General features: G+C 39.1%; 1 protein-coding gene across 1 annotated transcript in view; it reads left to right on the forward strand.

Annotated features, from left to right (window-relative positions):
- Positions 1–2,960: 2,960 nt before the first annotated feature.
- Positions 2,961–15,836, forward strand: part of NDFIP2 (Nedd4 family interacting protein 2) — a 66,527-nt gene continuing 53,651 nt past the window's right edge. Inside the window, exon 1 of the mRNA XM_001916222.6 lies at positions 2,961–4,990. Within this exon, the coding sequence (XP_001916257.4) occupies positions 4,670–4,990 (321 nt within the window). The 5' untranslated portion in view covers positions 2,961–4,669. The remainder of the gene's footprint in view (positions 4,991–15,836) is intronic.

The raw sequence follows: 15,836 nt of genomic DNA on the forward strand, positions 1-15,836 counted from the left end.
AGCTTTGGTACGGTCAAAGAACAGCCTTCCTTACTCAAGGTAAAGCAAAGATCATTGTAATAACTTATGACTTGGCCCAGTTTAACACAGGTAATCCCTAAGGCAAGCAGCTTTTGATTTGCTCACCTTTGTTGCTTATGAACAAAGGAAAAATGAAAATGCTAAATAAAAATATTGTTAAGACTGAGATGCAGCTTATTAGAATGCAAATCTTCTCTAATTGTTGCCTGGTGGTGCCTCCATATACAACAGTACATATATAAAATGAAGCCAATAGGAAATACTTAATACGGAAATTTATTTTAATCTCAAAGCTAATTCTCACATACTTCCTCCCTTTCTTCTGTTCCTCTCTCGCTGTTTGTTCTTTATTATACGGAGACAATTTCAGCTTGTAGTATTTAAACAAACATGTGATAGTTTTCTGTGTCAACTTGGTTAGGCTATAGTCCCAATTATTCAATTAAACACTAATTTAGACTTTGCTGTGGGGTATCTTATAGATATGATTAAAGTACAAAATCAGTTGACTTTAAGTAAAGGACACAATCCTCTATAATCTGGGTGGGCCTGATTCAATCCATTGAAAGGCCTTAAGAGCAGAGTAGAGGCTTCTCTGAGGAAGAAGAAATTTTGCCTGTAGACAGAAACTTCCAAAAGCCTTCTAGAGTTCCAGTTGCCTGTGCTATGGATTTTGGACTTGCCTAGTCAGCCCTCACAACAGCATACGCTAATCCCTTGCAATAAATCTATTAATGTATACCTTTTATTGGTTCTGTTTCTTTGGTTGAACCCTGACTGATCAAAAACATTAGCTGCACTTTAGATTCTTCTAACACACTAGACAAGAATAAAGAGAGGGAAAGGAAGTAGATACCTGAGTGTCAAACTGCTCACTTTAGAAGACTTTCTCTCTAAAATTATAGAGCTGAACAGACGACAAGAATCTCAGAACCAGTTAAATAAGGAACCCTATGTGAAGCTAAACTGAGGCTGAAGCCTACAAACTGTTTAAAAGATCCACACACATGGTAGCAGAGATACAACTTTGCAGCAAGAATTATGCTTATTTCCATTCGCTAAAATGATGAACAGTATTTCTTGTATTTTCTAAAATCTACTTTAGAACTTAACGTTTAGAAAATAATGGCTGTTGGGGCTGGCTCCGTGGCTGAGTGGTTAAGTTTGCGCATTCCGCTGCAGTGGCCCAGGGTTCGGACCCTGGGCGTGGACATGGCACCGCTTGTCAGGCCACGTTGACACAGCGTCCCACATTCCACAACTAGAAGGACCTGCAACTAAGATATACAACTATGTACTGGGGCGGGTTTGGGAAATAAAGCAGAAAAAAAAAAGATTGGCAACGGTTGTTAGCCCAGGTGCCAATCCTTAAAAAAAAAAAAAAAAAGAAAAGAAAATAACGGCTGTTGAATTTCTTAGGTAGAGAGAGAAATCTTCAGGTAGAGAAAGTAATTTTACTGCTTTTCAATGATTCTCTAGGTAAATACACAAAATCATACATCTTCCAAGTGCAATTAACTGTTAGGATCTGTGGTCACATTAGCCATCAGTAGCTACTTAAAGGAGTAGTTCTAGGTTGTAGAGCGAGTAAGAAAAAACTAAAAATCACTGAAGAAGAAAGGAAAATTTGGAGCATTGCCCACCAGTAACTTAGGCTGGTGTAGACGGCCATTTGCAGGCAATGGCATGCCTACTGCTCTCTGACAGGTGGGGCTCTTAACAAAGAATCCTGGCACATGTCTATGCAGTTTAGCATACCTGGTTAGAAGTAAGAGGAGAATATGGAGGATGATAAAGAAATTAGTTTACCTCTGGAGAGAATGTCTGTACTTCTGGGAAGGTAAGAGGGATTCCCAATGGGAAGCATGTCCCTATGACTTGACAACATCACAGAACAGAACAACATCAAAGTCAATGTGGGAAGGCTGTAGATACGTTACATCCACATGAGAAAATGGTAACAATGGAGGGTATTGAGGGTTATTCTGCAGATGAAACATCAATCATGTGAAAGGACGGTTGTAGTCATTTAAAACAATTTTGATTATATTAACAATGTTCTATCACTTTATATCTTGGTACTTGTCTAGGTCAGGTTCTCTACAAAACAGATGCTGATGTGAAGTTACGACTGCAAGAGATTTATTGGGTAGTTAAATTCTGTGAAAGGAAAAAGGATTGGTCAGGGAGAGTTATCACAAAATACTGCAGAGCTGACAAAATCTCTGCCAGTTCAGCAGGGAGCTCTGAAGCAAAGATTGCTCCTCCACAGGGTCCAGTGTCAGGTAAAAGTGGCTAGACCCGTACCGCTGCCTTGTCTAGTCAATGGCCTGGTGCCACCCTGAAAATAGCATGACCTCAGGTTGAAAGCTGAAAGACTCTTGAACAAAACTAAAAGTTGGAAGCTGTGGGTTAATCACACTCCTTGCAGCTGGGCAGAGTGTCCTTTCTTGACAGAGAATCCAGGCAGCTCATCTCCATGTCTTCCCCAGTACTGAAGTGTGCAGTGTGGCACCAGTAAAATTTTGGTGGCTGTGTATTTAGAGATGAACACTGACTAGGCCAGAACAAGAGGTGTCTGTGAAGTGTACTAGAATTCTAAAATCCACTTGAGGTAGTTTATAGCTACCTATTCCTTAGGTAACCAGGGTTGTCACTACTGAAAGATTAGGGATTGAAAATATCAGACGTTGCTTAAGGCCTCTAAAATAATATTGTTACTCCCATTTCATCCCACAAGTTGCTCCTAGAGGGACAACTCAGGGCCTCTGCTTGTGATGTCCTGTTACAGGTCACATTGGCTTAGTTGTGGAATGGGCAAAAGGAGCTCAGAATGGCTCCTTTGGGGATGATGAAAAAGAATCATTTATTTCATATAGATGAAGAAGGTGAGATTTAAGGAAGTCAGGTTAGCTCTTTGTGATGCATCACTATTTTTTTTTTTTTTTGGTCTTCTTCACAAGTTCCACAATCGTGGTGGACAGAAAGAGACAAGGGGTTTTTTTTTGGGAGGAGGGGGATGTATTATAGCATAGCACTTAATATAGCGGAGGTTCTGGAATCTGTCACCACTTACTAGCGATTTAGCTTTATAAGTTCTTGAACCTCTCAGTATCTTAGTTTCCTGATTTGTTAAACAAGGATTACACATGCCTACGTCATGGAGCTGTTGTGAGGATGAAATGATCTAACGCATGCAGTCCCTGGCTTGGGAAGGGCTCAATACTTGTTAGCTGTTATTCTACTTCTCTTTCCCCTCTGTCTCGTCCTCTCTTCACTGAAAAAACCCTTTCCTGCTGAATTGTGTCATGTGCTCTCTAGACTAGCAAAACGTTCACAAAACCTAGGAGGAGGGTAAAATGGAAAGAATCTCTTATTCTAACAGTATTCAGGATGTCTGCTTTTGTTTAGGTCTTTGGTTTTCATTGTTATGTTCTCAGTACTGTTCAGGGTGTGCTAGGTGTAAAACACAGCCTCTGCCCTGAGCAGCAGTCTATTTGAAAAACAAATGGACATATAAATGATTCATGAAAAGGCAAGTGTATATAAAATTAAGTTCTAAATGAACTGTATAGAACATAAGTGATGTAGGAATCTAATTTCATTTTGCTGACTCCGGCTGCTGTTTTGATCATTGATACCATTTGGGGTGAAATTGTGAGGGTAAGCTCTCGTACAGTAATACAATAAAATGTCATATGTTTATTGTCTTAGAATGTAAAATACATTAAGATCAAAAGACAGCAAGCTTAAAGAAATTTAAATAGGATATTACTGCCTGTTATTGTTAGCCTATGTTAGTCTATTAATGCTCTCTACCAGTAGATATGTCAAGATGGCAAAACCAGCAAGAATTGATTAATGCTTTGAATAAAACTATCAAGAAGGCTTAAATATTTTAGTTGATGATCTCTCAATGAGTTTCTGTTGTTACTGTATTTTTGCTATTTTAACCAGCTGATGAGGCTCATCCAGTGGCCTTCTTCCTGCCCTTTGGAGATACTCACACATAGCAGGTCATGTGCGGTTAACCAGACCTAAGACAGTCTTACAATGCTGCACACCAAGTGATTCCTTACTGTTAAACACTTCGGAATTTTTGATGTATGACCACAAAATACTCCTATCTTATTTCATTATTTTCTTGTATCTTTTCAGCAACCTAGGGCTCTAGAGGCCTCTTTTCTTGACGAGATACATGAGCACGGCTGAAGAGTCCCTGTTTGATTCTTAAATCTCTTACTACAAAGAGGGGGACAAAAAAGATTTTTTAAAAAGATATCCCCTAACTCACTAATCATTTTGAATGAGCATTTTAGGACTGTCCTAAAGACGGATCTCCCTGCATTGTCCTAGCCTGGGTGAGTAATAGGAGGAATGCTGGGTAAATAAGTGACCTGTCCTCAGGTGTCCTAGGAATGCGTCCCCTCCCTCCTCCACACCAGTCTGCGTGGTGTGATTGCGTACCCGCCTGTGCCTGCGCGAAACCCGTCCAATAGAAAAGACCAATCAAGGACGGTGATATCTTTTTTCCCCTCTCTTTGCCACCGCCCACTCCCGACAGGCTGACAACCTAGACAGCTCCCCCGGACTTGTCTTTACTTTTCCACATCCTCCCACTCGGTTTAACCCCACACTCACGACGCGGATGGGCCGCCGGAAGACCCACCGAGCATGCGCGACCATACCGAGCATGCTCAGTAGCGCGCGAGGCGCCCCGGAGCTCCTCCACCGAGCCGCGGTCGACGCGGAGGTCTCCGCGGCTTCTGCGGGAGCGGCAGGAAGTGAAGCGGCCGGGCCCGGCGACCGCGGCGGTAGAAACAGAAGCGGAAGGGGCTCTTCGGCGACGACGTCGTCCCCCGGGGTGGCCGAGGGGGCTGAGCGCCGAGGGGAGTCGCCCGCTCGGAAGCCGGATCCCGAGCCGGGAAGGATGGATCACCACCAGCCCGGGACTGGCCGCTACCAGGTGGTGAGTTCCTGGCCCCTGCCCCGGCCTCCCGCGCCGCCGGGGACCTCGGGACTGCCTCCCACTGTGGCTCCCAGGGTCCCTTTCCTCAGGTTATTCGCGGAGGGGACGTGCTGGCGAATTTTTCTTTGGCTCTTCTGGCGGGACCTGTTTCCCTCACACCTCTCCTGTGGATCTTGCCTCGGACTCCTTCGAGACTCTTCCCTGTCGACCCAAGTCTCCTCCTGGCTCCTCACCCCTCGCCCGCACCCTATACCCCGCTGTAAGATAGCCCCCTCCACTCCCTTAAAACTTAGATTTGTTTTATTTCTCACTTTCTCGATCATTTCCTTATTCCGTAAGCCAGAGGCATTCTGAGACATTCCCGTGGATTGTCTTTTGGAAATGGTGCAGAGTTCACATACCTGCCGAGGTGGTCGAAGGTGATCGCCGTCGTAAATGGGGGTGGGGTGGGGGACTAGGGGGGAGCAGATGTTAGTACTACATAGGATGGGACCTGGATTTGGTAAAAAATGTGGATTTAAAAATTGTGCAACTGTGAAGAGGGATCATGGTGCTGATCTTGTCTCTCAGCCTGTTAACCTTGTCATTTTGTCCTTTTTCATTCTGTTAATATTAAAGTGACTCTATTCTTTTTTTCTGTCCGCGCATTTTTTTGGCAAGAGGGAAAACATGAAGATTTTGCTAGAAAACATGCTAATCTCGTTTGAAAAATTATTTTTCATTAAATACAAAATTTTCCTGTTTAATCATATAAACCTTTGTATGTTGTAATGAGCGAAAACTGTCCCTCTATATTTTCAGTGTCAATTTTTCTAATATATTTTTCCCTCTAGTATTCTGGTGATGTCATTGGAGATTGTTCTTGTAAGCCCTATTTAAAAAATGGATTCAGCAATAGTTGACTCTTTTGTTGCAGCGAGGTAGTGTATACTATAAACTTTGAGGTGGTAATTTAGTTTAACCTTTTTACTGAGGGAGAGGAGAAAAACGTTAATATGAGCACTGATGGTGCAATTAATAGTACTATGTGAAATTTTACAAATGTAGATATGTTATTGCAGATTTCACCTTTCAGATCTGCACATGTGAGAGTTGTGAACTAAGAATTTCTCAATAAGCACATTTTGACAAATAGGAAAGCTACTGAATCTTGAAATCCCGATATATGTAATTTTGCATTTTTCTAAGATAAAAGCTCATGATGCTTCCATTTCATATGGTTTACGTCCTGTAAAACCTTCAAATGGTCCATATTCTGAATTCTGTGAAAATTTGTCAGTATTTTCAGAACGGTTTGAAAAATATCTTTGCTGCCAGTTTGGAAAGCATTTTTCAAGTTATCAGTGTGTATACGTTTTTGGTGGTTTGATTTTATTTTTTAAAGGTATTCTTATTTTTGTAAATGTTAGCAATAATAAAATGCAGTAGCTAAATATCGAATACTCTTATCAGCAAGACTTGTTTTTTTTCCTAATCTCTTCTTTCCTGTTCCTATTTGTTTCTTTAATGGTATTAGCTGATTTAAAATTCTTTCTCTTTGGGGGTTTTGCTTGTTAGAATCAACCATATTGTCATACACAAGTTACTACTCAAAACATTTTTACCTGATGTAGCTGTGCCTTAAAATAATTTATCGTCTTGTCATATTTGCTTTCAGTAGTTATGACTAGTTAAGATGACTTATTCTTTTGAAAAATTTCTGACACCAGAATATTGAAGTTTGTTCTCTCAGTTTTAAGGTATTTTCTTTTTCTTTTCAACTCCTTTCAAAATAAATGGACAATATTATATTTTATTTCTTTTTTTTCAAACTGGAGATGTGTCGTACATAGACTTTGAATGGGTGGAGGTATTCTTTCAGAGCAGTGGGCAAAATTCAGTCCTTCTAAAGATACTACTCACTTTCAGTAGGTAGGACACCAGTTTGTTTTCCTTGTAAGGCAAAGTGTTTGAGAATCTTAGCACAGTTTAAATTTGGATTTTAATTCCTGTTTCTGTATAATTACAGTAATTTCATCTGTCTAGTGTAACTCTTGGTTTTGTTGAGAGTGGTCAGATCAATAACTATTTCTAGGTATGTCCCAGAGAAGCAGCTGAATTGATTTCCAGTGGACTATTTAGCTAGAGACCAATCTGCAGCCCTGACTTATATGGTGAACACAACTGTTGTGTGGTGGCCTTTAGCTGAGTTCTTTTGAAAACTCTGGTATGATTAATAAACTTGAGCAGTGAACAATTTCAGTTGTTGAATGTTAAGAGATGACTAAGTAGGAGGCAGGCAAGAATGCTTAGGGATGAAATGGTATATGATGTTAATTTATCACTTATTATTAGTGTTAAAAATTTAGCTTTTCGTTTTGGCAAGTTAGTGGCAATGCCCAGGACCATCAGAGTGACTTACTACCATTGATCAAGGCACAAGCTTTATGTAAAACTGCTTTTCTGTCTCTATTCTTCTTTTCCATTGTTAAAAGGATCTGAATTTTGTTAAGTAAAGCAGTGGATAACAACATAGAGGTACAAAAAGCCTTGATTGTTACCCTTCTGATTTCAGAAAAAGCCAGGTATGATGTGTAGTTTCATTGTATTATGGGAAATTCAGTTTTGTTTGGTAGGAAATGAGCAATGTTGCCAAACTAGGAAGTAAGATGACTTGGCTGGGAGCGTTAGGCCACATTCTAACTTTGATGTTCTATATTTGAAAGGATTATGTACCTGTACCAAGCTGACTACTAAAATTTCAAAGGTATTCTGTGTACAAGTTGAGTTGACACTCTTGATTGTAGCAGTAGTTTCCCAAACTGTATTCCAGAATGTTGATAATAGATGGTCTTAGAAGATTTATAGCATATATTAGCATATTAAAACATGTATTTGTATATTAAAGCCATGAGAAATTCTGCAGTAAAGGCAGTGGTTTGGATTTGTTTGACCTAGCTCTTGCTAAACCTTAACTACAAACTTCTAAAGAAAAATTTTAAGATTTTACTAACATTTCCAAAATATTAGTTTTCTGTGAACATAATGAAGTATTCATACTGCAAAGATCTAGATACTTAGCTCTTGTATCTGGAGAATTAGAATTTTCCTTGATAAATCAGCTAGAAAGGAGGCTGACTATTAATGCTTTAAAAAACTACCTGTTTTAAAGTCATTTGGGCTTATATTTAGGTTGTGCTGTTTACAATTTGTGAGCCCTTGGCTTAGTTACTTAAGATCTTGAAACTTCAGTTTCCTCCTTTAGCACCTACCTCATTAGGATTATTATAAGAATTATATAATGTAATATATGTAAAAGATATAGTATAGAAATGGATAAATGATAAATGTTATTATGAATAACATAAGGTAAATAAACCATAAAATACTATATAGATTTCAGTTTTTGCTGGTCACCACCTTTGTGTCTCTTGTATTATTTAGCAACATGAGTATCAACTAGTTCTTTACTGTCCATGTCAAGAACTGTGACAAGTGTTAAGATTTGATTTTTACCACATGTATAAAGCTAATAAGTTAGTCTATTAATGTTTCATGGTTGCTGGCAGAAAACAGGAGACTCCCAGGTCAGAAACAAGTGACATTATTATTCAAGGGACAGCAAGCTGCATAACTTCAGTGTATTTGTGTAGGTTTTCCTTGCAAGCAGGTCCCATGAGGGTGTTGGGTCTAAATGGATATAGTTGTTGGTCACAGCTGAGGAACTCAGGGCCAAGAGTCCAGCACTTTTTTAGCAAGCAGCAAACATTGTAGCAAACAACAAACAAGCTAGTTCACCTCTCCCTGGGAGGGCAGTTATGTGCTGTGGTAACCTTGAACTTCTTTGTTGTCTATGTGACTTACTACAGGAATCCACTCAGTATCAGGAAATGGCTAAGTTTTGCAGACTGTCACACTCAGCAAGAATGTGCAGGGGCACTCAGGTCCATGGCAGACTGCCTTACTCAGTAGTACATGTTCTGGATGAGATAATCTATGCAATTTTTAGGGCAGTCGTTTACTTTTGCTTTCTATTTTAAAGAAATATTGCAGTCTTTTACCTTATGTTGCTCTCTTGTTATTGCCTTCTTTTCTTGGCCCAGCTTGGTTCCTTTTGTCTTCAGTTGTTTGTTTCCTTTGAATTTATCAATATTCTTTATCTGGTTTATATTCTTACCACACCCCTTTGACATCATCAAGTTTGCTTATTGCTTAATCTAATAGATACTTTTCAGTTCTTGTTTTGTTTGATTTGTTACATTGACGCTGTGTACTTTCTCCTTGAAACTCCTTCCTTATTCCTGATGTGAAGCAGCTTTCTGCTCTTTACTTCTCTGACTTCTTTTGTTCATGAACTCATTTTGTACCTACTCCTTAAATGTTGGTGCTTTCTGTGGCATGGACTATTGTAATAGCCTACTTAGTACTTTCTTCGTTCGTGTGACCATCCCTCAGTGTATTGTTTGCATTACGTGAGTTGTATTTGTAGAATATAAATTTAATTTTCATTTCTTTCCTCAGAAATCTTCAGTGGCCTCTTAGTGAGTTCCCTCTTCTCCCACATTTAATATTAAAACTTTCAAATGTATAGAAAAGTTGAAAGAATATAGGGTCAACAGTTACCAACAGTTTGTTATGTAGTCAAGTTATGGTATATCTGTCAAGCCATCTTATTTCTTGATGCTTTCAAAGTAAGTTGCAGATATTAATGTACCTCACTGCAAACTACGTGCTTATCATTAGTCTAGAGTTCAGTATTTCTTTATAGTTCTTTGGGATAAAATTGACATATAATGAAATGTACAAATCATACATGGCCTATTGGATGAATTTTGACAAATGCATACACCTGTGTAACCCAAATCACTTTCAAAATGTAGAGCAGGGATCAGCAAACTGTGTTTCAGTTCCTGTTTTTGTAAATAAAGTTGTATTGTAACACAGCCGTGCCCGTTCATTTACAATGGGTGAATTGAGTATTTGAGGCAGAACCCACAAAGCCTGAAATATTTACTGTTCTGCCCTCTACAGAAAGTTTACTGACCCCTGATAGAAAACATTACTATCGGCCTAGAAAGTTCCCTTGTGACACTTCCCTGTTGATTCCTACCCCCTAGGTCATTGTTCTGATTTTTTTTCACTTCAAATTAGTTTTGCCTACTCTAGAATCATACAGCATATAGTCCACAAAGCTTGTTTTACTCTGCATGAAGGTTTGGAGATTGACCCATTTTATTGTCTACATCAGTAGCTCATCCCTTTTTATTTCTGAATAGTATTTCATTGTATAAATTGTATGGCTATTACTATAGTTTATCCATTGATCTGTTGATGCACCTTTGGATTGTTTCCATTTTTTGACTATTATAGATAAAGCTTGTACAAATCTTTTTGTGGGCATATGTTGTCATTTCTCTTGGGTGGAATTACTGGGTAATAGGGTAGGTGTATATTTAATTTTATAAGAAACCACCAGACTTTTTTCAGAACTAATTGTACCATTTAACACTTCCACCAACAATGTGTGAAAGTTTTGATTGCTTCACCACCTTCCCAAAATTTGGGTGTTGTCAGTCTTTTTAATTTTAGCTGTTCTAGTGGGCTTATTGGATTTTTAAAGTGTAAGTTTCTATTCGTAACATTCAGCTTCCTAGAATGGATCTTCCTATACTTGTACAGTGCCATACTTTAGCAACCCTCCTTCTTAATTTTTAGGCACCAACTGTTGGAGTCCAGCAGGACCTACTTATTATTAGTTCTTCAGCCATAATGCGTTCTCTCTTACTTCCCTGATTTTACATATGTTTATTTCTCATCTGAAGTTCTATACCACACCCTTCTGGTTTGTTTGCCTCATAAAATCCTGTTCTTGAATGTAAAAACTCCTACGAAACTATAATTGGAAGAGGGAGGCAGGGCGAGTTTCTTGCATCTGTCATCTACATCAAGACAGGAAAAGTGGAGAATCACAGCATTAGAGAACTTGTGATACTGAATTATGTTTTTGTATGTCTTTCTACCTTCTAGACTGGTGCTTTTCCTCAGAGGTGCTTAAGGGTTGTGTGAATGTGTGATATTTATTTCATCTTTAAAATAAGTTTTAAACTTTTAAAAAACTGTAATTGAGGAAATTCACGCTCAGATGTGTTTTATACCAAGTTTTCACAGCTTCAGGACTAGTATTATGTTAATTTGTGTTGCTCGGGTAGTTTGTTTTTGAACAGACCCCAGATTAAAGTTTCTCTGGGTATTTCTGTGCATGTAGTGATATTAACTGTAAGTGTGTCGTTGATTGGATTGATTGGGTGCAGCTCATTTGTTTAAAAAATTATACAAATGAGTAAACTACTTTAGCACACCTGAATGATGCTGAATCAAATGCTAGCCATCACTTAGGCATATTTGAGCAGTACTTGATCTAGTAATGGTGTAATATTTGTACAGTAACAAGTAAATGCATTGGAATTATATCACGAAAATACCACATTATAGATAGTTTATATGTTTTAGTTTATTTGAGTGCCTCTTGTCTGATTTATACTTAAGATAAGGTATGGGAGCAGTTTCTAGATATCATTATTGATTAACTATGAAACAAACGTCTTGTAACTCATTTATTCAATAAATAGTAATTTATGAAGGATCTCTGCCAAATTTTGTTTTAGGTGCTGGTGAACAAGACAGTTAAGTTCTTGTCTCATGGCTCATACTTTGGTGCAGCAGAGGCAGATAAATAAGTTAGCATATGGGGCCGGCCCCGTGGCTGAGTAGTTAACTTTGCATGCTCCACTTTGGCAACCCAGGGTTTTGGTGGTTCAGATCCTGGGCATAGACATGGCACTGCTCATCAGGCCATGCTGAGATGGCGTCCCACATAGCACAACCAGAATATTCTACAATTAGAATATACAACTATGTACTGGGGGGGCTTTGAGGAGAAGAAGAAGAAGAAAAAAAAAAGATTGGCAACAGATGTTAGCTCAGGTGCCAATCTTAAAAAAAAATAAGCATAATTTCGGATAGTAGTAGTAGTCAAATAGATAATATCGTGATGCTCATTTTGCAGATGAGAAAAGTAAGACATAAAGAGGTTAAGTAATAGGCCCAGCTGTAAGGGATCTGGTATTCAAACCTTGGTGTTTTAGTTTTATATTGCTTTGTAACAAACTACTCCAAACACAAGCATTTTATTATGTTTCAGGATTCCGTGGGTTGACTCTGATCAGCAGAGCCATTCTTCTGCTCCCTGTTAGCTGGAGCTGCAGCCGTTTTGGGGCTTGATTGGGTTGGAACATCTAAGATTGCCCACCCACTTGAAGCTGACTGTTGACTGGGAGCTCAGCTGGGACTATTGACTGGATCATTTCAGTTCTCCTCTGTGTGCCCTCTTCTTGTGCCCTTGGCTTCTCACATCATAGAGGAAGAGGAAGGTGCCATTCCTCTTAAGGCTTGGGTTTAGGAGTCCAGAATGTCATTTCTGCTGCATTCTGCTGGTTCAAGCAGTAATAAGTCCAGCCCAGATTCAAAAGGAGAGGAAATAAGCTCCATTTCTCAATGAGGGAGAGGCGTGAACATACATGATGGCAAGAAATTGATGGTGGGTATCTTTGGAGACCATGTGCCACACTAGTCCGTTTTACCCCTCAGTTGATTGAAATCAGAATAATCAGGAACTCCATCTATTATGAAGGTGTGATACTCAGGCTGAGACTTGATTGAAATGTTCTAGTTGGTGAATATTTCAGTTGTGATAATGGCTTGTGGTGAAAATGAGTTTGTTGGTTTAAGAAATATGAGGAAATTTGTGTGCCTAGAGCAAGATGAGGGGGCATGGCTCAGTGGAATGGGAAAAGACATGGAAATAAATTTTATGCTGAATTTGATAGCATAATGGAACTCTCATTTATAACTTCTGTTTATAATTTTTGTTTCATGAAAGAGTCAAGTCCGGTTACATAATTTGCAAGGCCCAATACCACCTGAAAATGTGGGGCCTGGGCCTGGGTCAGAGCAGCCAATCTCCCCTTCCTACAGGCTTACTGTATCAGCCCACAGCACAGAGACAACCCTCAAGAGATTGCAACCTCCATGCCAGGACTTCCTCGATACCCAAATTGGTGGTTGGTAAGAGACCCTGCAGATTTGCCTGTAAATGTGTAATGTGATGCCAGCCTGGGATGGGGATGGCCACCACCTTGCCATACCCCTAATCATGGGATGAGGATGGGGAGGTTGAGCTGAGCCAGGGGGTTCAGATAGAGAATCCTTCCTCAGAAGGCAGACTGCTTATGAGCTGAGGTTCCAAGACCCTGGCACATGCTCTGTTTCATTGGAGTTCACATATAAAACTCAGATTCAAAGATAAAATTATTATTATTATTATTGTTTTTTGGTGAGGAAGATTGACCTGAGCTAACATCTGTTGTCAGTCTCTCTCTTTTTGCTTGAGGAAGATTGGCACAGACACTCTTCCTCTATTTTGTATGTGGGACGCTGGCACAGCATGGCTTGGTGAGCAGTGTATAGGTCCGTGCCTGGGATCTGAAACCCCAAACCCTGGACCACCAAAGCTGAGCACTGGAACTTAACCACTATGCTGCCAGACCAGCCCCCAAAGATAACATTATTAAGAATTTCAAGACAGTGACTACAGAGCATTAAACCCCAAGCATGGGGCCCCCCTGAAGCAAGGTCCTTGTAACTACACTTGTCATGTGCTTGTGAAGATAGCCTGAAAGTAGTCTCACTGTGGAAGTAATGGTAGCGGTGGTGATGATGTAGACCAGGACTCAGCAAACTTGTTCTGTAAAGGGCCAGATGGTAAATATTTTAGACTTTCCAGGCTGTGTGGTCTCTGTCACAGCTACTCAAATCTATAATAATAGCACAAAAATATCCATACTCAATATGTGAACAAATTAATGTGGCTGTATTCCAATAAAACTTTATTTACAAAAACAGACGGTGGGCTGGATTTGGCCTACTGGCTATAATTTCCCCATCCTCCTGTAGATGATATAGGAATGTACCTCATACAGGCCTGAAGCCTGGGCCTGTTGCAGGATGCTACTGACAAATTAATTTTTTATTTCACCCAGTGTAGAAATAAACCTTTAGGAATGTGGTCAAACCTGTTTTTCATCCCTTACTTGTACTTGGTAATCAGGCAGGCACCTTGTCACTAAAAATTGGGGTAGAGATGAATGGGTAGTGGAATAGGGTATAAAATTCCCTGTGAGAATGACAAAGACAAGTTTCTCGTGTCTGGTAGAATCTTCATTCTGTTGGAGTGGTCACCTCATCAAGGCCATTCTTGACCCCCCCTATTTAAAATCACTGCACTCCCTTCACAGTACTCCTTAGCCCCATTCCCTGTTTCATTTGTTTCCATACTACTTATCAGCAACTGGTATTCCAAATATTTTGCTTATTTAATGCTTACCTCTCCCCTTCCCCCTCTATTGTAAGCTTCATGAAGACAGGGATTTTTGTCTATTTTGTTCACTGCTGTATCTTTCAGTACCTGACATACGATAGGCACTTAGGAAGTATTTGATAAGAATGAATGAATGAATGGTGCTAGCTCAAGACCAATTTCATAGACTTAAAACCTTGCTTATGTTATTTTATTCTAATTTTTATTTTTATATTTGTTTTTTCATTGCTACTGAGACTTTGGCTAGCTAAGGTCGTTGTGTGTGTGTGTGTGTGTGTGTGTGTGTGTGTGTGTTTGCATTACCTTCCAGCATAGTTATAAGCATATATGTTATGCACTTAACATATATGTTATGCATAACATATATTGCTTAGTCTCTCTCTCTCTGAATCGTGCCCCTTAGAGTCGTTCAGTAAGTCCATGAAGCCATATGCAGTGGCCCCACTTAGTACCTTTATTAACTGTGGAGTTATGGGTATTGCTTTGATTTTCCTCATCTGTTTTATATTGATTACTTAGAGAATTTTATTTTTATTCTTTCCTTAATGTCAAACCTACATTCTAAAACATTATCTGATTCTATGTGTATTAGTATATTATTTTAGAATTTTGTATATATTCTATGTATGTAGGCCTGACTTAAGTTTAAGCAATTATGGGATACATTCTGCTGACGTTTATTAAATGTAAATTTACTAAAAAAAATCATTGTAATTAAGGCTATCCTACCTACCTTGTGATTGTAAATCATCCTCTGTTTTCATGCCATGTTGTTAATGGTTTCTTCCAAAAGTTTGATCACTTAGCTGGAATTAAGGTGTGGGTAAAATTCTTGTTAAAGACATGCCAAATGCAAGTTGGGAAATGCTGCAGTAGTCTGAGATTTACTATCCGATTATTTCAAAGTTTTGACTTGCTTACTTTTAAGATTTGTTTCAACATGAACAGTTTTAATATTTTAAAAGTTTAGGAATGTGCTGCGGTTTAGTTTTGTCTATGATGTTTTTCCAGAATTAGCCATTAAATTATGTAAAGAAATTGTGCTGTGTGGCAGAGGCTTTGAGAATAAGGAAATAAACTGGATAGTTTTACCTCTTTACTAATTTTGAGGCTCTTAGGACTTGTAGCCTTTTGGATGTTGGACTGAAGAAGTGCAGTAGTCACAGTTTTTATGGAATATTTGTTCTCACTTGAGTAGAACTTTCATTTATACCAGTATGACTTTTTGTGTTAATTCCCCAAAAGGGGAAAGGTCTTAAAATAACACTTGAGACCCTTTTAAGTTTTTGTTTATAACCTTTAGGAAGCAACATGAGCCTCTGCTTATCTGCTTGATTTGTTACTGCACTGCACACAGCCGTATTTTGAACTATAATACTTTTGCTCTTCTGTCCTGCCTCTCTCCAACCATCACTTCAAACCATGCTGTCT

Source organism: Equus caballus, chromosome 17 (genome assembly GCF_041296265.1).
Source record: "Equus caballus isolate H_3958 breed thoroughbred chromosome 17, TB-T2T, whole genome shotgun sequence".
In the NCBI taxonomy this organism is placed as follows: Eukaryota; Metazoa; Chordata; class Mammalia; order Perissodactyla; family Equidae; genus Equus; species Equus caballus.